This window comes from Stegostoma tigrinum, chromosome 5 (genome assembly GCF_030684315.1).
Source record: "Stegostoma tigrinum isolate sSteTig4 chromosome 5, sSteTig4.hap1, whole genome shotgun sequence".
In the NCBI taxonomy this organism is placed as follows: Eukaryota; Metazoa; Chordata; class Chondrichthyes; order Orectolobiformes; family Stegostomatidae; genus Stegostoma; species Stegostoma tigrinum.
The window spans coordinates 8357829-8384801 of NC_081358.1; the positions used below are offsets into that span (position 1 = coordinate 8357829).

At 41.7% G+C, this 26973-nt stretch overlaps 1 protein-coding gene across 36 annotated transcripts in view; it reads left to right on the forward strand.

Annotated features, from left to right (window-relative positions):
* The window catches only part of clasp2 (cytoplasmic linker associated protein 2), a 380999-nt gene that overhangs the window by 164590 nt on the left and 189436 nt on the right, over window positions 1-26973 (forward strand). For all 36 annotated transcript variants that reach the window (XM_048530161.2, XM_059645804.1, XM_048530163.2 and 33 more), the window contains 4 exons: window positions 15350-15420; window positions 21107-21199; window positions 23180-23325; window positions 26074-26209. In XM_048530161.2, coding sequence (XP_048386118.1) covers window positions 15350-15420; window positions 21107-21199; window positions 23180-23325; window positions 26074-26209 — 446 coding nt within the window. The remainder of the gene's footprint in view (window positions 1-15349; window positions 15421-21106; window positions 21200-23179; window positions 23326-26073; window positions 26210-26973) is intronic.

Below are 26973 nucleotides of genomic sequence, written 5' to 3' on the forward strand. Positions count from 1 at the left end.
ATGGACTTCAGCATGGTAAAATAGCATGACATTATATGTTATGATTGTTGACTATATGATTCTGTGATCCAAATCTAACCAGCAAATCAAATCCCAAGTTTGTTTCGAGTGGTAGAAAACACATGTGTTTTTGGGCCAGTACTAAGTTAATAGCTTCGAGTGAGAAATATGAATGATTTAAGTACACAATTATGAAATTTCAGAATGACATGAAAATTGTTTGAGCAGTTTTATTGATGGAGAAAATTATAAAATACACAAAGCTATCCTTGAACTAACCAGTTGGGCTGAAAAGCCGCAAATGAGTTTAATCTAGAGAGGTGCAAGGTAATGAAGTTGGTGAGAGCAAATAATTCATGGAAATGTAGAGTAAATGGCAAGTCCTGAGAAGTATAAATGGACAGAGGAAGTCAATAACCGGAGTGCGTAGATTTAATATAATGATAGAAGATTAGAGGGGTGTTGAGAAGAAATTTTGTCCCCCAAAGGATGTGTACACCTGAGCTGTATGGTTTCAATATTACTAAATGGGAATAGGTAGTCAGGAAAGATAGTGGAGCTGCGAACAGGAAATGAGTGTATTAGCATAATGGAGAAGCTTTCTGACATTTGTTTTTTTGAAAAGATGATGGAGACAAATAGCCTCATAATTTTAAAAAAACTTAGATGCAGGATGGTAGAAGTGAAACCTAAGATCTGGAAAACAGGATTATGATGGATTGCTTTTTTTCATTCAAGATAAACACAATGGTCCACCAGACCACCACCTGAGCTATTGGTTTTCTATATTTCTAAGCTGTAATAGGTAGTCAGGAAAGACAGTAGAGCTGAGAGCAGGAAATAAGTGTATAAACATAATGGAGAAGCTGTCTGACCTTTATTTGAATTTCTCAATAATATTTCGAATTAGTAGTGACATGTTCCAGGAAGATTGATGTCATATTCTTGTATTTGTCAGTTCTTTGGCTTATCCCAAATTCCACTCCGTACATCCTATTATGCACTAAGTTTTAGCTATCACTCCTGTCCTTGTGGCCTTCATATCTAGTCCAGACCTTGCAACAATTCACCATTCTCATTTGTAAGTTCCTTCAATATTGTAACTTATCGTATCTCTGCAACATCCTCCAGCATTACAAATCAACCCATTGAGATTCCTTTGTTTCTATTAAATCTGTCTTCCTGTGTATTGCCTTTGTTCCATCCTACTAATGTGGCAGATTATGAATCCATCTGAACCCCCTTAGATCATCTAACTTGATACCACTTTTCACCAATTAAAGTTAATTCTGTTCAAAACATATTGTTTACAATATGCTTTCCTTTATCTCTTAACTGTTCCCTTATGGCTTGCAGTATTTCTTTATTTCTCTGAAGAATCATGCAGCAGTTAGCATATTTATAGTGTTCTTTTGGTATGAAATCTGGTATCTTCATGTACAACAACAAAGAAAGGAAGAAAAAGATTTACATTTGTGTCACACCTTGGACGACTACTGAATGCCCCAAAGTGCTTTGCAGCCAACAACGTACTTTTTAAGAGCAGTCGTAGGAAGCATGAAAATGAATTTGCACACAGTAAACTCTGCAAACAGTAATATGGTAGTCTGGAAGTTATCTATTATTGGAATTGTGTTTGAGTGAGTTTTAATGGCCAGGACACTGCAGAATAACTAGGGCATAACTTCCGACTCTCTGAAAGAGTGCCATGGGATCTTTTACATCTATTAAAGCACGAGGGGCATAGCTTTAAATTGAGGGGCGAAAGATATGGGACAGATGTCAGAGGTGATTTCTTTACTCAGAGAGTAGTAAGGGAACGGAACACTTTGCCTGCAACGGTAGTAGATTCGCCACCTTTAGGTACATTTAAGTCATCATTGGATAAGCATATGGACGTGCATGGAATAGTGTAGGTTAGATGGGCTTGAGATTGATATGACCGGTCGGCACAACATCGAGGGCCAAAGGGCCTGTAATGTTCTATGTTCTATGTTCTAAAGTGCTGCATTGTGTCTGCTAGATTGTATTGCTCAAGTGCAACTGTGGAATTTGAACCCATGACCTTGATGCACAAAGGTGAAAATCCAGCTAACTGAGTCACAACTAACACTCTTTATAGATCCATCTCCACCTTAATGTTGTGAGCTCCATAGAGATTGATAACTTCTGGAAAGAATTAACTCACAATGCCGATGAAAAGAAAACCACTGGGAGTTTTTTCAGCTTCCAAAGCTTTTTCTGTAACAAATCAATTAAAATCAGTGTAGCTTATGTCAAGGGTCATTCAAATAAGAAGATAAATTTTGCTTAAATCAATAATACAACAAAAGTGCACCTCCCACATCTTCACAAACACTCACATAACTTCTCGCCTAAATAAAACATCACAATTGCGCTCCAATTATTGCAGCCCTTGAATCACATTCACCATCAAATGTGTTCCATCTCAATTTCCCAGACACAGTTCCCAACAACAAAGAGCACATATAAAAATGCTCTCTTTTCCATCGCAACAGTTATGATGATGCTGAGTCCCCCTTCTTTAATCCTTTAAAATATCTAGTGGGCTCCAGCAACCCTTCAGCAGTAACAGTGGATATCGTGCAGCCAACAGTTGTTGGTGCTTCATGTTTTCTTTTTCCCCCAGCTATGTCATATATACAGGAACACGATCTGTGCACAATTCAAAGATCTATGTCAACACTAAAGACTGCCAAATTGAAAATGACCATCCAGAGAGAGTCTTACTCATTTTCTCTCTGCTCAAATTCTGAATTCTTAAAAGGGAAAGATAGGCTTTTTGCACCTCCACTTCAACTAGTTTTCGATTTAGCCTTTACTTTTTAGCTTTTCATAGTAATGCCAGATCAAATGGTTATTTCCTGAACCACGTAATCTACTCATCAAGGAGCTAATTTAAACTTCTTTTAAAATATGTCCCAGCACATTTTGCTCTTTAAAGGATGTCACACACAAGAAAGCTCAGGTTTTCCTCAGCCCATTGTTTTATCACTTTAAATGGAATCAAAACTTTATCAAGAAAGTTTAAAATATGTTTTACCCTGTTTTCTTCATTCAACTGATATCTCCTTTCTCCTCATCTTCATCAGTTTTTTTTTACAAATATATAATTTCTTTCAGCAGTTATCTGCATTACAAAATTGCATCATTATACTGATATTCACTGACTGCTTGTTGTTTAGTGTGTGTGCCCTCTGATGCAATTTCTTTTCTTTTATAAGATTAGAATCACCTGAATGTCATCCTTGTCACTTTCTCCAAATAAGGATGGTGCCTGCCAGGCTTTGATTTATACATCCTGAGCCATTCGTCTTTGAACAGAGAAAGGACAAGAGTTGGCCGAGGGAAGGGGGAATCTTGAGCCAGCTCTCCTTTCACTTGTTGAATGAGATGCTGCCTACATGGCATAGTTTCCACCAAATTGTACCCAAAACGGCTGGACATGCACGTGGACAGCAGTGAATTGAGGGGAATGTAGGTTAGGTTATTTTATTTTTGGATTAGGATTATTCAACGGCACAACATCGTGGGCCGAAGGGCCTGTATTGTGCTGTACTTTTCTCTTTTCTATGTTCTATGTTCTATAAACACCAATGTCAAGTTGTTCCTTTTTCAGTGAGTGTCCTAAAAACGCGTCTCTGTACTTGTTGAGATCAGGACCCATTCTCAAGTTTTGAACAGAGGATTTGTTTTAGGAGTCGACTATTTGAAACCATTGGAATTGTTTTCACATGATCATATTTGTCATGCTGAAGAAATTTGCATCAATACAAGTACCAAAAATGTTTTGCCTGTGCCCTCCACTTAACTGACTATCCTATGGATTCACTAGAAATGCTGCAGTCCTGGAGGTGCTTTTGATGGGTGACCAAAATTTCTCACTGCAGTATAAAAGACTGATGTCAATAGCAACATTGTAGACTGAAACCTTTGTTTGCTTTCAGAGATCTTTGTTGTCAAATACCTGATTGCATAATTTTTGTAAGGCTGTGCGAGCACAGTTGAATTTGTGCTGGATCTGCTCTTCAATGGTGGCCTTTTAAGAAAAATATTGTGTCAGATATGGGAAATGTTCATCAACATCTGTAGAATAGGATAGAAATTTATTGCCACGTGTACATTTACATCAAAAATACAGTGAAAAGTTTTATAAATTGCCCCACTGTGGTGTCTATATCTATGCTAGAAGTCATACGTAATAAGAAGAAAAAGTACAATTAAGACAAAGTTCAACGCTGTTCAGTTACGGCTCCTAGGCTCAGGGATAGCCAGTTAAGGAGCAATGGAATACCCTGGAGATGCAGCTAGGATGAAAGTGCCATTCCGGGACTTGACTGCCACACTTGGGCAGAAGTTTCCACCAAAGAAGATCACCATGCTGGGCCAAGGCCATCTGGCAGGTCACCAGAATACCTGGAAGCCAATGATGAAGAATTCAGTGCTGGGACAAGACTACCATACTGTGCTGAGACCGCCACTTGTCCCTCAGGTGCCTGGGCCGTAGCTGCAGACCTGGAGCATTAGCCAAGCCTGCGGGTCTGGTTTTGGGAAGTCAGCCTGGGACCTGCTCCTTGATTGCTGGGATACCTGGAACTGAAATGAAGCCGCATCCCGCTCCTCTTGGTGTTGTTGCAGCTGCTGATGGAGGCATCTTCCTTCACCCGCCACTTTCCAGACTTAAAGAAAACAAAAACGAAAAAGAGCTGGTGAAAGAAAGAAAGAAAATGAACAGAAGAGAATGAGCCCTGGGCTCAGCTCACCTACTCTGCCGCCATCTTGAAGTCTCCCCATCAGTAATAAAAGCTAGAGAGATAAGTGCTTGTTTGGGGATGGCTGGTGAAGGATTCAGGACTTGTTGCTATTGGACAAAAGACCAACTATTTTGTATGTGGAGTGAAAGAGTTTGAGCACAGTCTTAATAGCAATTGCAATGTGGACTACAACTGTACAGTTTTAGCCATTTTTTAAGTCAATGATACACTGGAAGGTCACCTTAGTTTTGACTCTCGGCTATTTGACATTAAAAAAAAATTGCTGTTTGGTCTCAACTCAAGCATGACCCTTTGGGAAATTAGTCACTAAATGAGCACCAAGAGAAGCCTGTAGCAGGTGGTGAAGAGATTTGGTGCAATCACACAATCTTGCTTCATGCCTAAAAAATAAAGAACAGCATGGTTGCTAACCATTACAAAGTTGCTGTCATACTGTTATACATGAGTCACGGGACCTAGCAGATTTTGCTGGACATCCAAACCTCTAGAAAGTTTCCAAAGTGCTTTGTAATTGATGGGGTCGGAGCTCTTTGACATACCAATTAAGGCCAAATAAAGCTCATTATGTTACTTTAGACACTTTTCTTGGATTTGTTAAGCAACAAAAATATGTTTGTGGATCACCTGGATGACCAGAAGCCACATTCTGTCTCTGGAACCATGCCTTTGCTGTTATGTTAGGCACTCATGCAAGATTTACATGGGAATCTCCATAAAGCACACAGAAGGAATATACCTCTATAGTTTGCATAGAAATGTGTGAAGTCTTTAAAAGTGAATTTTTGAATTTTGAAAAGAAAATCACTTGAATGTAGAAGTATGGTAGAGGGAACATTTGATCACACACTTACTTGTCCTTCAATTTGGGGATTAGTTTAGTTTAACATATGCAGGCTGGATGGTGGTGCATTGTCTGCTTGGAATTTAGATGCCTAGTTAATTGGCTTCAGAAATGAAGTAAGATTGCATTTAACGTGATTTTCTCAATTGCATTGAAAATAAGATGTAGGCTATTTTGTCCACTCCAACCTGCTCTGCAATTCACTAAGAACATGGTTGAAAGAGGCTGTAAGTCCAGTTTCATGTTACCTCCCATAATCATTGATTTTGTTGCATTAAACCTATATCGGACTCAGCCTTGAATATATTCAATGATACTGTCTTTAAAATTCTGTTGGGTGGAAAACTCCAAAGCTTACTGACTGTCTCCAAGAAGAAATTACTCCTCAGCATTGTCTTAAAAGTGAAATACCTCATTTTGGAGACTCTGCTTCCTGGTCAGAATTCTCCTATGAGCAGCTGTCCTGGCAAATCCTTCAGGATTGATTGGTTTGATAGGATTGTCACATGTACTCAAGTGCTGAAGTACAGTAGCACAGTGAAAAGTATATAATGTCACCACATGAGATGCTATCTTAAGTACAAGTACCTAGGTATAGAATCTTAAGAACAAGGTAAAAAGAAAGAACAAAGTTAAAAGTTAAGCGTTGCAGTAATTATAGTATAGTGTAAAACATAGAAAATAAGGTTTAAATTTACTTGTTGCAGTCCTTCTCAGTTTTAAATAGAAAATTTTAAAAAGTTGAAAGACATTATGTTTTAATAAGGTTTTGAACAATGACAATAGATGCATGTTCAGTTTATCTCTAAAAGAAACCTGTTCATATTAGAAATCAATTTGTGAATCTTTTTGGAGTTGTTGCCAAAGCAAATATATCCCTCTTTATGGAGAGCCAAACAGTTGCACTACCCTAGCCGTGGTCTCTGAATTGTAGCAAGACTTCCCTAATTTTATCACCCTTACAAAAAAGGGTGCCATATTACTTGCTGTACCTAATAAAAACCAAAAAAACTGCAGATGCTGTAAATCAAGAACAAAAACAAAGTTGCTGGAAAAGCTCAGCAGGACTGGAAGCATCTGTGAAGGAGAAAACAGAGTTAAACGTTTCGGGTCCAGTGACCCTTCCTCAGAACTGATGGTGGTTGGGAAAATGTCAGTTTATATGCGGAAAATGGGGAGGTGGGAGGTGTAGGAGGTAAACGATAGGATGGAGCCCATAGAGAGAGAAAGACAAAGGAGCTGCTAACAATCAGGCTGGGAGGGTGAGTAGTTGTTAATGGCGACTGTTAGCCTGCCACTATATATCCCCCGTTGTTCGTCACTATGTGGTAACAAAGCCTGATGCCTGGGGTCAGGGGCTCTGACATGGGAGAGTTTAGACCCTAAAATTATTGAACTCAATATTGAGTCCGGAGGGCTGCAGGGTGCCCAAGCGGAAAATGAGGTGTTGTTCCTCCAGCTTGCGCTGGGCTACTTTGGAACACTGCAGCAAGCCAGAGACAGAGATGTTGGCCAGGGAGCAAGGTGGTGCATTGAAGTGGCAGGCAACAGTTAGTTCAGTGTCTTTTTTGCAAGCACAATGTAGATATTCTGCGAAGCGGTTGCCAAGTCTATGCTTCGTTTCCCCAGTGTAGAGGAGACCACATTGTGAGCAGCGAATGCAGTAGACTAGATTCTTGGAAGTGTAGGTGAAGTGTTGCTTCACCTGAAAGGTATGTTTGGGGAGGGAGAAGATAAATGGGCAGGTGCTGTGCCTTCGCTGGTTACAGGAAAGAGCTGTGGGGTTGTGGGGAGGTGTTGGGGGTGATGGAAGTGTGGACCAGGGTGTCCCGGAGGGAATGGTCCTTGCGGAAGGCAGACAAAGGAGGGGAGGGGAATATGTGGCTGGTGGTGGCATCTTGCTGGAGGTGGCGGAAATGGCATCTGATGATCTTCTGGATGTGGATGCTGGTGGGGTGGTAGGTGAGGATAAGGGGAACCCTATTGCTGTTGCAGGAGGGAAGAGAAGGGGTGACGGTACAAGTATGGGAGCTGGGTCGGATCTAGTTGAGGGCCCTGTCGACAACGGAGCTGGGGAATCCTTAGTTGTGGAAGAATGTGGACATTTCGAAGGCTCCCTTGTCGAAGTTGGCTTCATCTGAACCTTTGTGGCCAAGGTGGAGGAACTGAAACAATGGGATGGAGTCTTTACAGGAAGTGGGGTGTGAGCATGTATAGTCCAGGTAGCTGTGGGAGTCAGTAGGTTTGTAACGGATATTAGTGACCAGTCTACCCCAGAAATGGAAACAGAAATGTCGAGGAAGGGAAGAGAGGGGTCAGAGATAGACTAGGTGAAAGTGAGGACAGGGTGGAAATTGGAGGTGAAATTGATGAAGTTTTCCCATTCTTGACGAGAGAGGGAAGCAGCACCGATGACACCATTGATGTATCGGAGAAAAAGTTGTGGGTGGGGGCCAGAATAGGACTGGAACAAGCAATGTTCCACGTACCCTGTGAAGAGACAGACATAACTTGGGCCCATGCGGGTACCCATGGCAAACCCTGTTACCTGAAGAAAATGAGAGGAGTTGAAAGAGAAGTTGTTGAGGGTGAGGACAAGCTCGGCCAAGCAGAGGAGGATGGAGGTGGGTCGGGATGTTTCAGGTTCTTTGTTCCAGGAAGATGCAGAGAGCCCTAAGACCCTCCTGGTGGGGAATGGATGTATAAAGTAATTGCACATCCATGGTAAGGAGGAGGTGGCTGGAGCCAGTAAACTGGAAGCTTTGAAACCGGCGTAAGGCATCAGATGAATCATGGAAGTATGTGGGTAGGGATTGAACTAGTGGGGAAGAGACTGAATCAAGATAGGAAGAGATGAGTTCTGTGGGGCATGAGCAGGCTGAAACAATGGGTCTGCCTGGATAGTCCTGCTTGTGGATTTTTGGCGGAGGTAGAAACGAGCTGTGCAGGGTTGTGGGACTATTAACTTGGAACCAGATGGGGGGAGATCACCGGATGAAATGAGATCCGTAACCGTGATGGATACAATGGCCTGATGTGCCATGGTGGGGGCATGGTCCGGGGAAGGTAGGAGGAGGTATCTGAGAGCTGGCACTCAGCCTCTGCAGGTAGAGTTTAGTGCGCCAGACAACAATAGTACCACCGTTATCAGCAGGCTTGATGACAAAGCCAGGGTTAGATCTGAGTGCAAGGAGTGCAGTCAGTTCGGAGGGAGATAGGTTGGATTTGTTGAGAGGGGCACTGAAAGTGAGGTGACAGTTCTCAATGAAAAGATCGAGTGCAGGTAAAAGGCCGGAGGGAGGGGTCCAGATGGAGAGAGAGTGTTGGAGCTGGGCATAGGGGTCTGTGGGACGGGGAGAGGACTCTTGTCCAAAGAAATGAGTACAGAGGCAGAAGGACTAGTGAGAGTTTGAATACTTTTGCTGGTACTTGCACTGAAAGTTTTCTCACATTTTTTGCTGAGTGTAATATGTTTAATTTTTTCTTGATTAATAAACATTTTATTCTTTGTGTTAAAAGTACACTTGCTACTTATATGAATGTATTCAGTAACTGACCTCCGTGGTTTAAAAAATAAAATTAGGGTTTATTCAGCCACGTTTCAGTGGGACCTGGAACAAAAACAGACGTTGCACGAAAAGCTCAGCAGGTCTGGCAGCATCTGTGAAGAAAAATCAGAGTTAACATTTTGGTTCCAGTGACCCTTCCTCCAGAAGGTTTTTCACTGAGATCTGGTTGGTCTAGTATTGCCATCAGCTGGCATTGTAACATCATCAAGCTGTGTTGTTAGTCTAATGCTAATTGGTTAATTCGAGTGAGATTGTGAACTACAAATAATTAAACTAAAATACTATAGAGCGTAAACACTCAGACCAAACAACATCAAACTTTAATCAGAAGAAGTGATGTCCATTTTGTTTTTAGATCATAGAACCCCTACAGTGTGGAAACAGGCCCTTCAGCCCAACAAGTCCATACTGACTCTCAGAGCATTCCACCCAGACCCATCCCTCTATAACCCAGTTAATCTACACATCCCTGAACACAACGGCCATTTGGCATGGCCAATCCACCTACCCTGCACATCTTTTTAACTGTGGGACGAAACGGCAGCACCCAAAGGAAACCCACACAGACACGGGAGAATATGCTAAGTCCACACAGGTAGTTGCCCGAGGGTGGAATCAAACCCGGATTCCAGGCACTGTGAGGCAGCAGTGCTACCAACTGAGGCACTGTGCTGCCGTGAAAATTTCTGAAGAAGGGTCCTGATCCGAAACGTCAGCTTTCCTGCACCTCTGAAGCTGCCTGGCGTGTTATGTTCCTCCAGCTCCACACTTTGTTCGCATGGTTGAACATATTGTCTTTCAGGTGAGATGTTAAACTAGAGCTATCTCTAAATTATGCTATTTCTCAACCAACATCACAGAAAACAGATTATTTAAACATTATAGCGCTGTTGCTTATTGTATGTGGATTGGCTGCCACATCTCCTATATTACAACAATGACTGCACCTCAAAAGGATCTCACTGACTGAAAAGAAATTCTAAAGTCATGATAATTGTTGTAGAAATCCAAATTTTTTGTGAATTTGATCTCACCCAAAATATTCACACCCTCCATTATCATACTTCAGAAGTTCACCAAGTCTTCTTCAGCAGCCCTATTAAAACTGCTGACCTTTACTGTCAATAGGTGTAAGTGCAATAAATGCCCACCACCACCTGTATGTTACATTCCAGGTCCAGTCTGCTTATGAGAGCTGATGCTTGCCAAAGAATTCCTTGGATTTTCTCTTCCTCTGCTAGCACTAGGTTGCAGAGGTACAGAGGAAACCCATGAAGTTCTAACATAGAATTGCACTGTATTTAAAGCACTGGAACAAGCCCAAGCCCTGAATGACCAATTTAATGTTTCTGCTCCATATGAGCTTGCTCATGTTTCTTACTTTGTCTCATTTTAACCAAGCATTTGACTCTCTTTCTTTCCTCCTGCCAGTATTTAAAGCCCCAACCCCCCCCCCCCTCCCTTTAATTCATCTCTAGTGCTTACCGCTGTCATTTTATAAGATGGCAGGTCTAGTTTTACACTCTTCTCTGAGGAACTTTCTTCGAATTCTGTGTTGGCATTACAACCACATTCGTTTTATGACTGATTGCTCTGCCTCAAGTGGAAACTTCTCTCTATCTTCGCGATGGTATCCCCTTCATTTCAAAAATTAAATATTTCTGTCACACCTCAGGGGAAATTAAACTCGTCAAGTGGGAGAGGAACTTTGGAATAATTTTCCAGTCATTATGTTGTTGTTCCAGAATTACACTAACAGTGCCTCCTAAGGTACCACATTGTGCCCCTTAGCTCAATTACTTTTCTCCCGCTTTTGTTGTTATTATCAGCTCTTTTGTCCTTCTCATTGTTTGAAGCTGGTGAAATCCACGTTAATACCATTGGGCTCAGAGATAATGGGAACTGCGGATGCTGGAGAATCTGCGATAACAAAGTGTGGAGCTGCAGGAACACAGCAGGCCAAGCAGCATCTTAAGACCACAAAAGCTGACCCCAAGATTACTTTCCACATCAAGCAGATGTTCACCTGCACATCCACCAATTTGGTATACTGCATCCGCTGTACCCGGTGTGGCTACCTCTACATTGGGAAAACCAAGCGGAGGCTTGGGAACCGCTTTGCAGAACACCTACACTCCGTTCGCAATAAACAACTGCATCTCCCAATCACGAACCATTTCAATTTCCCCTCCCATTCCTTAGACGACATTTCCGTCCTGGGCCTCCTGCAGTGCCATCATGATGCCACCGTAGGTTGCAGGAACAGCAAACATTTTCCACTTTGGGAACCCTCTAGCCCAATGGTATCAATGTGGATTTCACAAGCTTCAAAATCTCCCCTCCCCCAACTGCATCCCAAAACCAGCCCAGCTCGTCCCCACCTGTTTAACCTGTTCTTCCTCTCACCTATCCCCTCCCCCCACCTCAAGCTGCATCTCCATTTCCTACTCACTAACCTCATCCTGCCCCCTTGACCTGTCCGTCCTCCCCGGACTGACCTATTCCCCTCCCTACCTCCCCACCCATACTCTCCTCTCCACCTATCTTCTCTACTATCCATCTTCGGTCCGCCTCCCCCTCTCTCCCTATTTATTTCAGAATCCTCTCCCCCTTCCCCTTTTCTGATGAAGGGTCAAGGCCCGAAACATCATCTTTCGGCTCCTAAGATGGTGCTTGGCCTGCTGTGTTCATCCAGCTCCACACTTTGTTGTCTTGCTACTATTGGGCTGCAGGGTTCGCAAGCGGAATATGAGTTGCTGTTCCTGCAACCTACGGGTGGCATCAGGAGGCCCAGGAATCCACGGAATGGGAGGGGGAGTTGAAATGCCTCGCGACAGGGAGGTGCAGTTGTTTAGTGCGAACCGAGCATAGGTGATCTGCAAAGCAGCCCCCAAGCCTCCACTTGGTTTCCCCAATGTAGAGGAAGCCACAACGGGTACAGCAGATGCAGTATACTACATTGGCGGATGTGCAGGTAAACATCTGCTTGATGTGGAAAGTCATCTTGGGGCCTGGGACGGGTGTGAGGGAGGAGGCGTGGGGGCAAGTGTAGCACTTCCTGTGGTTTCAGGGTAAGCACCGGGTGTGGTGGGGTTGGAGGGGAGTGTGGAGCGGACAAGGGAGTCATGGAGAGAGTGGTCTCTCCGGAAGGCAGACAAGGGTGGGGATGGAAAATGTCTTTAGTGGTGGGGTCGGATTGTAGATGGCGGAAGTGTCGGAGGGTGATGCGTTGTATCTGGAGGTTGGTGGGGTGGTATGTGAGGACTAGGGGCGATTGTCTTTTGGTGGTTATTGTGGGGGCAGGGTATGAGGGATGAGTTGCAGGAAATGCTGAAGACACGGTCGGCGTTCTTGACCACCGCGGGAGGGAAGTTGCGGTCCTTGAAGAATGAGGCCATCTGGGATGTACGGGAGTGGAATGCCTCATCCTGGGAGCAGATGTGGCGGAGGCGAAGGAATTGGGAATAGGGGATGGAATTTTTGTAGGAAGGTTGGTGGGAGGAGGTGTATTCTAGGTAGCTGTGGGAGTCGGTGGGCTTGAAATGGACATCGGTTTCTAGGTGGTTGCCTGAGATGGAAACAGAGAAGTCTAGGAAGGTGAGGGATGTGTTGGCGATGGTCCAGGTGAATTTAAGGTTGGGGTGGAAGGTGTTGGTGAAGTGGATGAACTGTTCGAGCTCCTCTTGGGAGCACAAGGCGGCGCCGATTCAGTCATCAATGTCATGGAGGAAGAGGTGAAGTTTAGGACCTGTGTAGGTGCGGAAGAGGGACTGTTCCACATAACCTACAAAGAGGCAGGCATAGCTTGGGCGCAAGCGGGTGCCCATGGCCACCCCTTTTGTCGTAGGAAGTGGGAGAAATAAAAGAAAAGTTGTTGAGGGTGAAGACGAGTTCGGCTAGGCAGATGAGGGTGTCGGTGGAGGGGGACTGGTTGGACCTGCGGGACAGGAAGAAGCGGAGGGCCTTGAGGCCATCTGCATGGGGAATGCAGCTGTGCAGGGACTGGACGTCCATGGTTAATATGAGGTTTTGGGGACCGGGGAATTGGAAGTTTTGGAGGAGGTGGAGGGCATGCGTGGTGTTCTGGACATAGGTAGGGAGTTCCTGGATTAAGGGGGAGAAAATGGAGTCCAGATAGGTGGGGATGAGTTCAGAGCGGCAGGAGCAGGCAGAGTTGATGATGTTTACATTTCCTGCTGCCTCTGAAAAGCAGCCAACATAATCAAACACTCTCCCCAACCCAGGTGTACTCTCTTCCAGCCTCTTCTTTCAGGCAGAAGACACAAAAGTTTGAAAATGGATACCAACAAATTTACAAATAGCTTCTTCCCTGCTGTTAACAGACTTATGAATAGATATCCTATATGTTTGAGCTGATCCTTCTCCGTAACTGTAACACACTATTCCGCATTCAGTTCTATATCCTCATGTACTAGTGGAAAGTATGATTTGTTTGAATGGCACACAAAACAAATACATTTCACTGTATCTTAGTACACGTGACAATAATAAATTAAAACCATCAAAATCAAATCAAACTAGTCACTGAATGCCACAGAAAAAATAACTGTTATTCCTCCTCGATAACAAGGTGTAGAGCTGGATGAACACAGCAGGCCAAGCAGCATCAGAGGAGCAGGAAGGCTGACGTTTTAGGTCTGGACCTTTATTCAGATCAAAAAGAAATTTCTTTTCTGAAGAAGGGTCCAGACCTGCAGTGTCAGCTTTCCTGCTCCTCTGATGCTACTTAGCCTGCTGTGTTCATCCAGCTCTACACCTTGTTATCTCAGATTCTCCAGCATCGGCAGTTTTTACTATATCTTATTCCTCCTGTTTGTTTCCTGTCTGCCAACCAACTCTCTATCCTTTTCAGTACACTACCCCCAATTCCATGTGCTTTAAGGATCTTAGAATAGATAAAAACAAAAAGCTCACACCGCAACATGGCCGTGTTCCCATTTCAGTCCCAAGAATTATATAGAATATAGAACAATACACCACAATACAGTCCTTTTGGCCCACGATGTTGTGCTGACCTATTATCCTACTAAGATCAGACTAACCTGCTCACCCTACATTTTACTGTCCTCCATGTGCCTATCCAAGAGTCGCTTAAAAGTCTCTATCTCCTTGAAATATTCAGTGTTTTGGCGTCAACCACCTTTTGTGGCAGAGATTTCCACAGGCTCAGTACTCTCCAGTGAAGAACCTTCTCATCTCAGTTCACTGTTTCAGTCGTGCGGTTTTTTTGAAGCAGAAATCCAGTCATTTTCTTTCAAGGATTTAACCATTCGGGCAGCAGCTTCTGTGTAAAACAAGGTTCCATTTGTACAGTTTTAGATATAGCAGTGCACTTCTTTCCATGACCTTTTCAACTATGACATATTCTTCTGTTGATGTCTGTGTTCTTAAATCTTAAATTTTACATCTGTCACGTTGCTTCAGTATTTTTAACTTCTGTTGTTACTGCTTCCTTGCCAAACATCACTAGCTCATATAGATGAGTATTTCTTCTTATCCAAAATTATAATTGATCCCCTTGTAAATGATACAAACTCTCAAAAGTCATTTTCAATAGGTTTTTCAGGTTCCCTAAACATTTCTAACTATTTACTTCAATTTCTTTCATCTTGCTGCTTCAGGTTCTAAGGTTCAACTTACATTCCATCTAAATTTGGTTGCAAATGCTGTCTATATCAAATTTGTTTAGAATTATCTATTAATGAATTAATAGAATTACTAAACTGAAATAAATCCATTTTCCAAATGCATCAGTAAGGAGGAATGAAGTTTTTCTTGTTCTTAGGCTACTTGTCAGTTGGAATATTTCAGAAATCAAAGTGTTAGATTTAGCCACTTATGTTATTGCAGGTTCAGTTATGTCACATGCTTTCACATTTATTTCAGAATTAATTTTGCATGAAAGATTTGCATCAGAAGTAATGTTTGCATGTGAAAATGTACATAACTATGTCACTTGACCTATTTAAAAAAAAGTTGTTCAGTTGTGAAGCAGTAATTACCTATGTTCGATACGCCTTGCAGATGGTTTCACAACCATGAAACCATTACTTAATGAAAAATTGTTAACTCTTTGACATTATTTGTTTTGAAATAAAGGAAATTATTTCTTCCTCATTCAGGGCCGTCAAAAGATGGAGCACTAGATGAAGATGATTTTACACGGGCATTTAACGATGTGCCTACTGTACAGGTGTGTATAAAATGGCCTTGGAATTTCCAGTTGAGCCAAATTAATTGGTAACCACTGTCACAGTTGACAATCTAATATCTGTTTGGTCAAGCAAATGACCATTTTTTAGTTGAGTTTAATTATGTCTTTGTTGAGGATACAGCTGCCAAAGGTAAAATTAAATAACAAGCGGGACAGAACACTGACACTTCACCGAAGGCGCACTGACGATGTTACCCAGCAGGGTGTCAAAAATGTTTGCAACCAAATCCTCCGGTTCAGCGAGCATGTGTACTATCTCACCTACAACCCGAGTTACACATCTTCTCGAAAGCTTTAATCTGAAATTAAATTTAAGGTGGTTGTTCAATATTTACTATCTTTTAGTTTCGTAGGGAAGGCAAGAAACAGTGCTTTGTTGCTTAATGAATGCAGTTTGCCTGTGAACAATTCTGCTATTGTGCAGATTTTTGGTTGTGACTGACTTAAATGGATAAACATATTCATTGAACTTTGTCTTAGCTGTCAAATATTGAAAATACCCATTTGAAACACTTCCTTGATAGAGCAAAATACTAATGGGACTTTAGCAGTCGTAATATCTTGATGGTAATGGAAGAGAGGGACATTGTGGGCCACAAGGTTGCAGACTGATGGCCCACAACACCTCATGGATACTCTGTTTTGAATTGCTGGATCTATTATAGAGTCATAGAGTCACCTAGCATGGAACCAGACCCTTCAGTCCAACCAGCCCATGCCAACCATGTTTCCAAACTGAATTAGTCCTGTCTGCCTGAGCTTGGCCCATATCCCTCCAAATCTTTGCTATTCATGAAATTATCTAGAAGTCTTTTAAACGTTGAAACTGTACCTACGTTCACCACTTCCATTGGTAGTTTATTCCACACATGACCCACTCAAACGTTTTTGCCCCCCATGCCCTTTTCAAATGTTTCTTCTCTCACTCTGTAGTTTTGAACTCCCCCACCCGAGGGAAAAGACCCTTGTTATTTACCTTATCTATGCCCCTCCTGATTTTATAAGCCTCAATAAGGTCACCTCTCAACTTCCTACTCTCCAATGAAAAAAGCCCCAGCCTTTCCAGTCTGGTTTTATATCTCAGACCCTCAATTCCTGGCAACATCCTGGTAAATCTTTTCTGGATTCTCTCCACTTGAATAATATTCTTCCTATAACAGGATTAGAATTGCACCCAGTACTCTAGGAGAGGCTTCACTACATCCTTTACAGCCACAACATGATGTTCCTAATTCCGATACTCCAAGGACTGAGCAATGAAGGCAAATGCCTTCTTAACCATTCTGTCCACCTTTGATGCAAATTTCAGACAATTATGTAGTTGAACCTCAAGGTCTCTCCATTCTACCACAGTATCCATGGTCCTACCATTAATTGTGTAAGTCGTATCTGTGTTTGTATTACCAAATTTATTAGAATTAAACCTCAGTCCACAACTCCTCCGCGCACTGACCTCATTGACAAGATTTCTTTGTAATCTTAGATAACATTCTTCACTGTTTACTTTACCACCAATTTTGGTGTCTTCTGAGAACTTGTTAACCATGCCTCCTATATTTTCATCTAAGTCATTTATACAAATGACAAACAAAAGTGGACCCAGCACCGATCCCTGTAGAACACTGCTGGTGACATCTATCCTTACTATCATGTGATAGTGGCGCACACATGATGAAGGGTATTCTCACTGTGAAGGTGGGACTTTGTCTCAAGGGGGATCGTGCAGTAGTCATTCTTGCCAAAACTATGATGGACAGATTGATCTGTGACAGACAGATCGGTGAGAATGAGGTTAAATATAAAAACCAAAAGAACTGCAGATGCTGTAAATCAGGGACAAAAACAGAAGTTTATGGACAACAGTAGCAGATCTGGCAACATCCAGTGAAGAGAAAGTCAGAGTTAACGTTTTGGGTCAGTTGACCCTTCCTCGAATTTGTTTTACCCTCTTGTAATTTCTTTCATTACCTGCTGCAGCCCAGTTTAGCAGCTATGTCCTTTAAGACTTGACCAGCTTGGTTTGCAGTGGTACTGACAAACCACTCCTGGCGACCAACATTCATATATCCAACGTTAAGTGCATTCTATGCCACCTCGTACATCGTACATCTTTTAATTGCTAACCAACATGGAGAAGTACTGATTCATCAGCCTGGCTGTGGGGATTTGCGGTGCTTGGTAATCATCAGGAGATTTCCTTGCCCATATTTGACCTGATGCCATGTGACTTCATGGACTCTGATATCAATGTTGAGGATTCCCAGGACACCTCCCTCATGACTCTATGCTACTGTGCAATCACCACTGGGATGACAATGATGATGTTTCGTATATTGTATGAAGGAAGTGATTCTGACAGTATGACTGTATCCTGCTGTTGCTTTTCTTTTGGGACGAGCCCCCAGATGTCAATAAGGAAAACATTTCATCGTTGACAGGCTGTGTTTTCCATGATTGCTTTCAGCCAGTTTTATTGATTTCTTGATCCTTTCTAGTGGTTGATAGAACCGAATGGCTTGCTGTGACATTTCAGAGCGAAGTTGAGTTAATGCCATTGTTTGAATTTGAAGTCATGTGTGGACAATTTGCAGTATCCCATAGAACCTGTAATAAATTGGGAATCTTGCCTGAAGAACTGGTTGTAACAGTATCATGAAGCATGGAGCAGAACAAAATCAATGTGGCACAAGATTTTGTGCAGAACTTTCTGTCAATCGTTCCAATGTGGAAGTGATAAAGGCAGCAATCTTCCTTCTCTAAAGGACATTAGTAAACCAGATTTATCATTTGCTGCAATGGACTTTTAAGTCCATATGTTCATTGAATTCAAAATCAGATTTGAAGCATGGTCTTTGGTTGACTAGTCCAATGACAGTACCACAACACCATTGCCTCCCCCAGTGATTTAAGTTATGATTAGCCATCACCTAGAATACTATTCAGAGAGGAAAGTCGTGGAGAAAATTCACACACCATTTGGTGGAGTTTTTCGCATATTGTTGACAATTCTGATCATTTAAGCACCTGTCTGTATGCAACAATTCCTAGACAACATTCAGACTTGTGCTGAAGGTTATCAAGTAATTTTTGCCCCAGAGAATGACCCATCTCTAACAAGATAAAATCCAGCCACTCCACCCAAACATTCAGTGACTTTGCCATCAATATTGTAGGGTTAATATTGTCCATAAACTGATCTGAACCAGTCGCATAAATATTATGGCTGGAAGAACAAATCAGAGACTGGCACTTTAAAAAAAAATTCATTCAAGGCATGTGGGCTTTGCTGGCTGAATCAGCATTTATTGCCCATCCTAATTGTCTTTGAGATGGTGATGGTGAGCTGCTTTCTTGAACTGCTTGAACTGGTGTAAGTATACTTGTAATGTTGTTAGGAAGGGAATTCCAGGGTTTTGACCCAGCAACAGTGAAGGAACTGTGATATATTTTCAAGTCAGGCCGGTGAGTTCTTGGAGGGGAGCTTGTAGGTGGTGATGTTCCCATATATCTCCTACACATGTTTTTGTTCTTTTGGATGATTGATGGTCATGGGTTTGGAAGTTACTTTCTTTGTAGCCTTGATGAATTTTTGCAGTATAGATGGCACACACAGCAGTTGAGTGTAGGCGGTAGCGGGAGTGCATATCGTGCCTATTAATCAGATTGCTTGTCCTAATTGCTGCCAAACATCTTATTGGAGCTGTGGAAAGTAAGAAGGTGTGATATATTCCATCACACCTGATTTGTGTTTTGTAGATGGTGACAAGCCTTGGGGACTGAGCCCGTAAATTACTCACTGTAGGATTCCTAGCCTGCAACATGCTGTTGCTGCCCCCATATTTATATGGCTGGTCCATTTTAATTTCCAACAGTGTAAGTCTGTGGATGATGTTTGTGTGGATATTCAGCAAGGGTAATGCTATTGAATGTCAAGCGGTGGTGATTGGCTGGCACCTGTACTGGCACTCTGTAAAAATCTGGAAGTAAGAGTCTAATGATGACCATGAAACCAAAATCAGTCTGCTTCACTACTGTTCTTTAGTGAAGGAAACTGCTCTTCTTACCTAGTCTGGCCTGAAGACTCACAGCACATAGCTGAGCATGCTTCTCTTATACAGTTAGACATGCAGTGCTCTGACAATGAAGGACATGTCTCTATCGTCCTTCCAATGCAGGTTCAACATGTGTAGCCAGCATGCTGGCTACGTGACCGTCATGTGCTAGCACCCCTAAAATCTTCATACCTCAGACCCACATCTAATCCTCCTCATCTCAGTGCATTCAGTACAAGCCGTTAATACATTTACATGATGTGTGATTTTGTGTTGCTGTCACAGCACCCCTGCATAAATAATGATTCCCTTCAGCTATTGTTGGCCTTTGTAACATTATTAGCTGCTAACTTCAAAACCATTGAGATAGCCACCCTCAGTTTTCAAGCACCAGTGGCTTGTTGTAAATTGTCTTTGATGACCATGTCACCCTTAAGCACCTTCACTCTGGATGCATAGCATCCTTTCAGATTCTGTGTTTTAATTTGAACTCTAGCTCCTCATTTTCTGTCAGTCAATCTGTATTTCTAATTGTATCAGAGATAATGGGAACTGCAGATGCTGGAGATTCCAAGATAATAAAATGTGGGGCTGGATGAACACAGCAGGCCAAGCAGCATCTGAGGAGCACTCTCTGATGAAGGGTCTAGGCCCGAAACGTCAGCTTTTGTGCTCCTGAGATGCTGCTTGGCCTGCTGTGTTCATCCAGCCCCACATTTTATTATCTTGTATTTCTAATTCTCCCCTCTTGACTACAACAATTGGATTCTTCTCCCAGTCCAAGTTCTCCTTCAGCCATGAGGAATTGCCTTTCACCATGACACCAAACAGTCAGGACATCCTTTTGAGCTCTGCATCAACACGAGACTGAACAGTATCCATTCCTTCAACTACATTTGTTTTGTCGAACTACATTATCCCTTTTCAATAATGATGTCCAATAGCGTGGTGTTGTTGTTTGTTGTTAATCCACCCTGCAGTTCCTGTTCACATCTATGTAGTTAACTAGAACCTTGAACCTGTAGATCAAAGTCCAAGGCTAAGGTTCTTCCAGCCTCACATACTGATTTCTCTACCTCCCTGATTTGCATTCATACACCCTTGACTATAAATTGATGAAAATCATGCTTGATGTAAGGGTTTTGACTGCTGCTGGAACAGTGTCCTTGTTATTGTCCCATTCTTTGGTGACTCACAACATCTGTAACTCATACTCCTGGTCAGCAACTGTGAGCCAAATAGCTGTAGCTACAGGCACTCTGTTCACAAGTTAAATTCAAACTCAGAGTCCTCCAAATATCTTGCAATCAAAGTACATATTTAGATACAGTCCAAGTTGTTGTATGCTGTCATAGCTACCACGTTCTATAGAAAGAGTATATACCGAATCTGTCTTGAGAGACATTGAGTGAATTTTAGGCATTTCCCTGAGCCTAAATCCTGAGTATTCAGTGTTATAATAAAATATTTGGAGTGAATAAATTTGGTGTAGTCAGTGTTGTAATTGTTACCAATGGTTTTGCACAAGAAAATGTATGTATTGTGAGGCAAATCTCTCAATAAAAATAGTGCTTTTTCTGAAATGCTTTCCCTTTGCAACTTCTGTCTTTCAGATTTTTTCCAATAGAGAACTTGAAGAAACTCTCAACAAAATAAGAGAAATACTGTCTGACGATAAGCATGACTGGGATCAGCGAGCCAACGCAGTAAGTTGTGTCAGTGCATGTGTGTAGGATAATCTTTATGCTGACATGCAAAAAAAATTCCTTGCACACTGCTAAAGGTCGCAGTGAAAATATTGATTGTGTTAAAGACAACTGCTGGAAAGAAGAACTGACTGCATCTGTGTGATTTCACAATATTGTTCATCTTTGTGGGCTTATTACTTGCCTTAAGCAAGCAAGTTTTGATTGTATTTTAACATTTGGGTGCTATAATGTCATTATTTTGATTTATTCGTGGTATATAAGCGTATTTTCATTGCCGACTCCAGTTAACCTTGAAAAGGTACTCCCACCTTGAACCACTATAATTCTTGGAGTGTAGGAGCACCTACAGCCCAGTTAGGGAGGGAGTTCCAGGACTTTGACATAGCAAAAATATAGTTCCAGGTCCAGATGACGTGTGACTTGGAGGGGACGTGCAGGAGATGGTGTTCCCAATTATCTGTCACTTTAATCCTTCCAGGTGGCAGAGGTCATGGATTTGGATGGTGCTAAGGAGCTTAGGTGAATTCCTGTCATGCATAATTAAAAGTGCACTGGTGGTAGAGAGAGTGAATGTCAAATGTTGTGGATGTGGTTCCCGTCAAGCAGGCAGTTCTGTCCTGGATGGTGTCAAACCTCTTGACTGTTGTTGGCACTGCATTCATTTGGGCAAGTGAAAGTGACTTGTTTCATGTAGATGTGGATGGACACTGGGAAGACAAGGAAGGCATATAATTTCTCACCTCTGTCCTGCTCTTGAAATTGCAGGATTTGTGTGGTCGATCAAGTTTAGTTTCTGACTGCACTAAGAAATTTGGCTGTAAGAGATTCACCCAGGAACTGAAATCATTCAAGATGGTAACTCACCACTATCTTCTCAAGGGCAATTAGGTTTTTGCAGTAAATGGTGGCTAGCTAGTGATGCACATCTCTTGGGAAATTTGTTTTAAAATCTATGATAGTAATGCTATTGAATATTAAAGAAAGTTGGTTAGATTCTCTCTTGCTGGAAATGTTCGTGGCTTGGTGCTTGAGGTGCAAATGTTTTTTGCCACTTTGGAGCTCAAGCCTGGGTGCTGATCTCCAACAACCACAATCTTCCTTTGTGCTAGGTATGACTGTAACCAGTGGTGGGATTTCTTCCTGATTGCAGCTGACTCCAATTTTGCTCGGGTACCTCAATGCCATACTCAGTTAAAAGCTGCTTTGATGTCAAGGGTAGTCAGTCTCACCCCACATCTGGAGTTCAGCTGTTTTGTCCATTCTCGAACCAGTGCTGCCATGATGTCAGCAGATGAGTGACCTTGGCGGAACCCAACTGAATGTTGTTTTGCAAGTTATTATTGTACAAGTGCTGCTTGATAGAATAGTTTACAACCCCATCCACCACTTTGACAATTATAAAGAATGGTCTGATCAGGCAATACTGGCAAGGTTGGATTTGTACTGTTTTTGTCGACTTGGCATACCAGGCAATTTTCTACTTTAGAGGGTAGATGTTATTATGTCTCAAACCACAAATAGAACACGAGGTAGATGGAGGGTGAACTTGAACTAGGAATACTTTTTAAGTGAGATAACAAAGTGTAGAGTTGGATGAACACAGCAGGCTTTATAGTGTGTCCTCTTAGATCCGGTTGGTTTTAGACCGCGTCCCCTAGCCCCTGCCTCCAGGTTACCTGACCTGCTCTCTTAAAGGGGCAACACTCTCCAAACTACATACATAACAGATGTGAGTGTTGTACTGGAACAACATAACGAGGGGCATGATTAGTTCTGAAGCATAACTTTTAATCCCCACCTTAATTAAAGGTCAAGAGCCAGTTGTGGAACCCCATGCAGATTATAATAATCAGTTACTTTAGCCAAACCAAGAATTAAATTTGTTGTCATCATATCTATCCGATTCTGCTATTTAGCTGTTAAACACACTAGGAAAACTAGTACACAGGCAATTGAAAACCTTTCCTTTTTTTCTAGCTCAAGAAGATTCGATCACTCCTGATTGCTGGAGCTACAGAATATGATTGCTTTTTTCAACACTTAAGATTATTGGAAGGAGCTTTTAAATTGTCTGCTAGAGATCTCCGCTCACAAGTTGTCAGGGAAGCTTGCATTACTGTAGCGTAAGTATTGTTGGAAGTTCACTTCAACCTGTTGGGTATATTTTAAAGTATCTTTGAACTGTTACAATAAGAATATGCTGTGAAATTGCTTTCTTTACCATGCCTGCATTACAAATGCAAACATTTATTTGGAGAAGCCCAAATTACCTCTGTGACAGTTAGGACCTGTAAAACAACAGTTGTTGGAGTATGAGTAGTTTATCAGAATATGGCAAGGCCTGTGACAGTATTTCTATCAACTCACCCCGGCAAGTTAATATTGCCTTTTATAAGAGTAGGCACTCTTTCACAACATGATCAGTGTTAACGACTATCAGTTATTCTCTCTGGTGCCAAAAATTAACTGTCATATGTGGGGAAACTTATTACATTGGGTTTTGATTTTTTGGGAGACATTTTCAAAACACAAAAAAATTTTCTTTTTACACTCTCAATTTGGTCTTTCTACTTTATTTCTCTTTGATTATCTGCCTTGACCTTAAATCCTTCTTTACTTCACCTTCCTTTTCTGGCCTTCCTATTTAATCCCTAGTTCTAAAATCTCTTCAGTGAAGTGTTGGTTGTTTTGTTCAAAAGGGCCCTAGACTTATTTAGCTTGCTGCACCATCATGAGCTTACTTTTGGAAAGCTTGTGGGCTTTCTTTTCTGCTGAAGGTTGTGGTGGCAAGTCAACCTTTTATACAAATTGAAGTCTGATTTCGCCACCTACTAAGATGGGGATTCAAACCCATGTCCCCAGAACATCAGCATGGGGTTCTGGGTCCCTAGTCTAGTGATCACAATACTACCAGATTAAACGCAGATGCTACAGCATGTTCTGGCTCACTGCAATGATGTTGATGTTAAAGTGAGTTTTGAAATGGTTTAGTACTTATTGAATTTATTTGTATTTAACTAGTTGGAAAGTAAAACGTTTCTGCCATAAGAAAGAAGAGATTTGAAAAATGGGAATTAAGTTTCTGACAAGGAGGGACTCACTCCCTTAGTATGTAAATATCTTTGAATAGAGTGCTTGAATTTTGATCAACTAACTTTGAAATTAAGCATATTTAGAAGAACCCTTGCTTGAAAAATCAAGTTGTTTAAGTCCGTGAGGTTGTTGACTTGCTCACTGAGCTGGCTTCTTTTCATTCAGATGTTTTGTCACCATGGCAGGTGACACCATCAGTGAGGCCTCCAATGAAGCAATGTTGTTCTACTCTGCTTAGAATTTATACTGTCTGGTCCGTTATACTGAGTAGTGTCTTTTCCGGTTTTGATCTGTATGGGTCTGTATATGGGGGTACAATTCTGTATGTTTGTTGATTGCATTATGGGATGAGAACCATGCCTCTAGGAATTCCTTTGCATGTCTATGTTTGGCTTGGGCTAATTAAACTGATGGCCTTCATTTTCCAAGTGTATTGATATTGGGGAAAGTTTGTCATGCTGTTTTGCTGCTAGTTGATGTTCATGTATTCTGATGGCTAGTTTCCTTCCTGTCTGTCTGATGCAATGTTTGTGGCAGTCGTTGCATCATATTTTGTAAACCACATTAGTTCTGCATGTTGTGGAAAAGGGGTCTGTAATTCCTGAGAGTTTTGATCGTAGAGTGGCTGTAGGCTTGTCTATCACGATTCCTAGTGGCCTTAGGAGCCTTATTGTCCGTTCTGATATGTTCTTGATGTAGGGCAATGTGGTCAGTGTGTTAGTGCATACAGTGCCCTTTGTTGTTGTCTGTTTAGTAGGCACCTGTGGATGAAGTTGCGGGGACATCCATTCAAAGCGAAGATTTTGTATAGGTGCTTTTTCTCTTTCCTGCGTAGTTCCAGAGTGTTGCAGTGTGTTGTGAGGCCCATTTAAAAGGTGTCCTAAAGCAGCTTTGTTTGTGGACATTGGGTTGGTTGCTTTGGAAGTTAAGGAGTTAAGGGAAGTTAAGCCAAACATAGACCTGCACAGGAATTCCTAGAGGCATGGTTCTCAACCCACAATGCAATCAACAAACATACAGAATTGGACCCCATATACAAACCCATGAAGATCAAAACCGGAAATCACACTACTCACCATAACAGACCAGACAGAATAAATTCCACAACAAAAACAAAGTTGCTGGAAAAGCTAAGCAGGTCTGGCAGCATCTGTGGAGGAGTAAAGAGAGTTAACGTTTCGGGTCCGGTGACCCTTCCTCAAAAAATAAATTACAAGCTCAGTAGAACAACATCGCTTTCTCAGAGGACTCACTGATGATGTCTCCTAGCATGGTGACGAAACGCCGGAACAAAAACAAGCCAGCTCAGCAAACAAGTCATCAGTCTCACCTACAACCCAAGCAACAAATCTTTGCCAAAATTTTAAATGTCTCAGTCTGTGATGGAGACAAATATCCATTTTATATCACATTTCCTAAACAGCTCTTTTTAGAAAGGCAGGTATTGTGATTTGCAATATACGTACAGAGCATGTGTTAATTTATAGAATTTAGGTATTGTAATTTAATTAGATAAAAACCATCAGTTACTAGAGTACTTTTATTAAGTTTCAAATTTTATCTGCCTCTATTTGTGACTGAAATGTTAATTTCCCAAGAAAAGAATTATTTTAGTTTATAGAAAATTCAGTTGTGCAGGTCAGCCAGAATTTGGGTTGTTTTTGTGCATTCAAGCTGTTCAACTTCAATCATTATTCCTTTCTCACAGATACACTTAACAGAAAAATATGTTACCTTTGTGTTGACCAAAATTTACTTGTTGGAATTATGTTACACAGGCACCTATCAACACATTTGGGCAACAAATTTGATCATAGTGCCGAAGCCATTGTGCCTACATTGTTTAACCTCGTCCCAAACTGTGCAAAAGTTATGGCAACATCTGGAGTAGCAGCAATTAGGTGCATCATCCGTGTGAGTACATTGTGTAACATGCCTTTTCTTTGAACATGTCTTCATGGTTCTTTAGCCTTTGTTCATTCTTATTCTTTCATCATGCACAGTGAAAGAGGAACTGCTGAAGCCCTTTTGCACTGCCTATGAACAACAGTGAACTAATTGAGTATTTTTACATATATTAGCCTCACATATCCTCAGGAATATCTGAGATTCATTGTTGACAGATTGCTCTATTAGTTCAATACAACATTTTTAATTGGTCCTTCACTGACAGGTTGTCTTTGAAGTGTTTACTGTTGTGAAAACATAGTTAGTTGGTAGTACAGAACTTGAGTAATGTTGAGTATTGTACTCACCAGGAACACAGGACATTACCAATGTAAAGGGAACCAGAGAGCATAACTTCAGTATAAAGGGGCGCCAATTCAAGTCTGAGGTGAGGAGAAATGTCTTCTCTCAGAGTATTGAGAGTCTTTGGAATTCCGTGCTGCAGAGAGCTGTGGGGCAGAGTCCTTGCGTATATTTAAGGCTGAGATAGATAGATTCTTTATGAACAGTTGAATGAAAAGTTACAGGGGAAAGGCAGGAAAGTTCAAATTAATGTGACGAATGTCTGGTCAGCCATAATTCTATTGAATGGTGAAGCAGCCTTGAATGACCTACTTCTATTCTCATTTCTTATGGGAACAGCTTTTTAGTTTGTATGAGAAGAGAATGCTGATTTGTTAAAAGAGAGCAATGATCAGTGGAGTTGTTGTAATGGAGAATGTACCAATCAG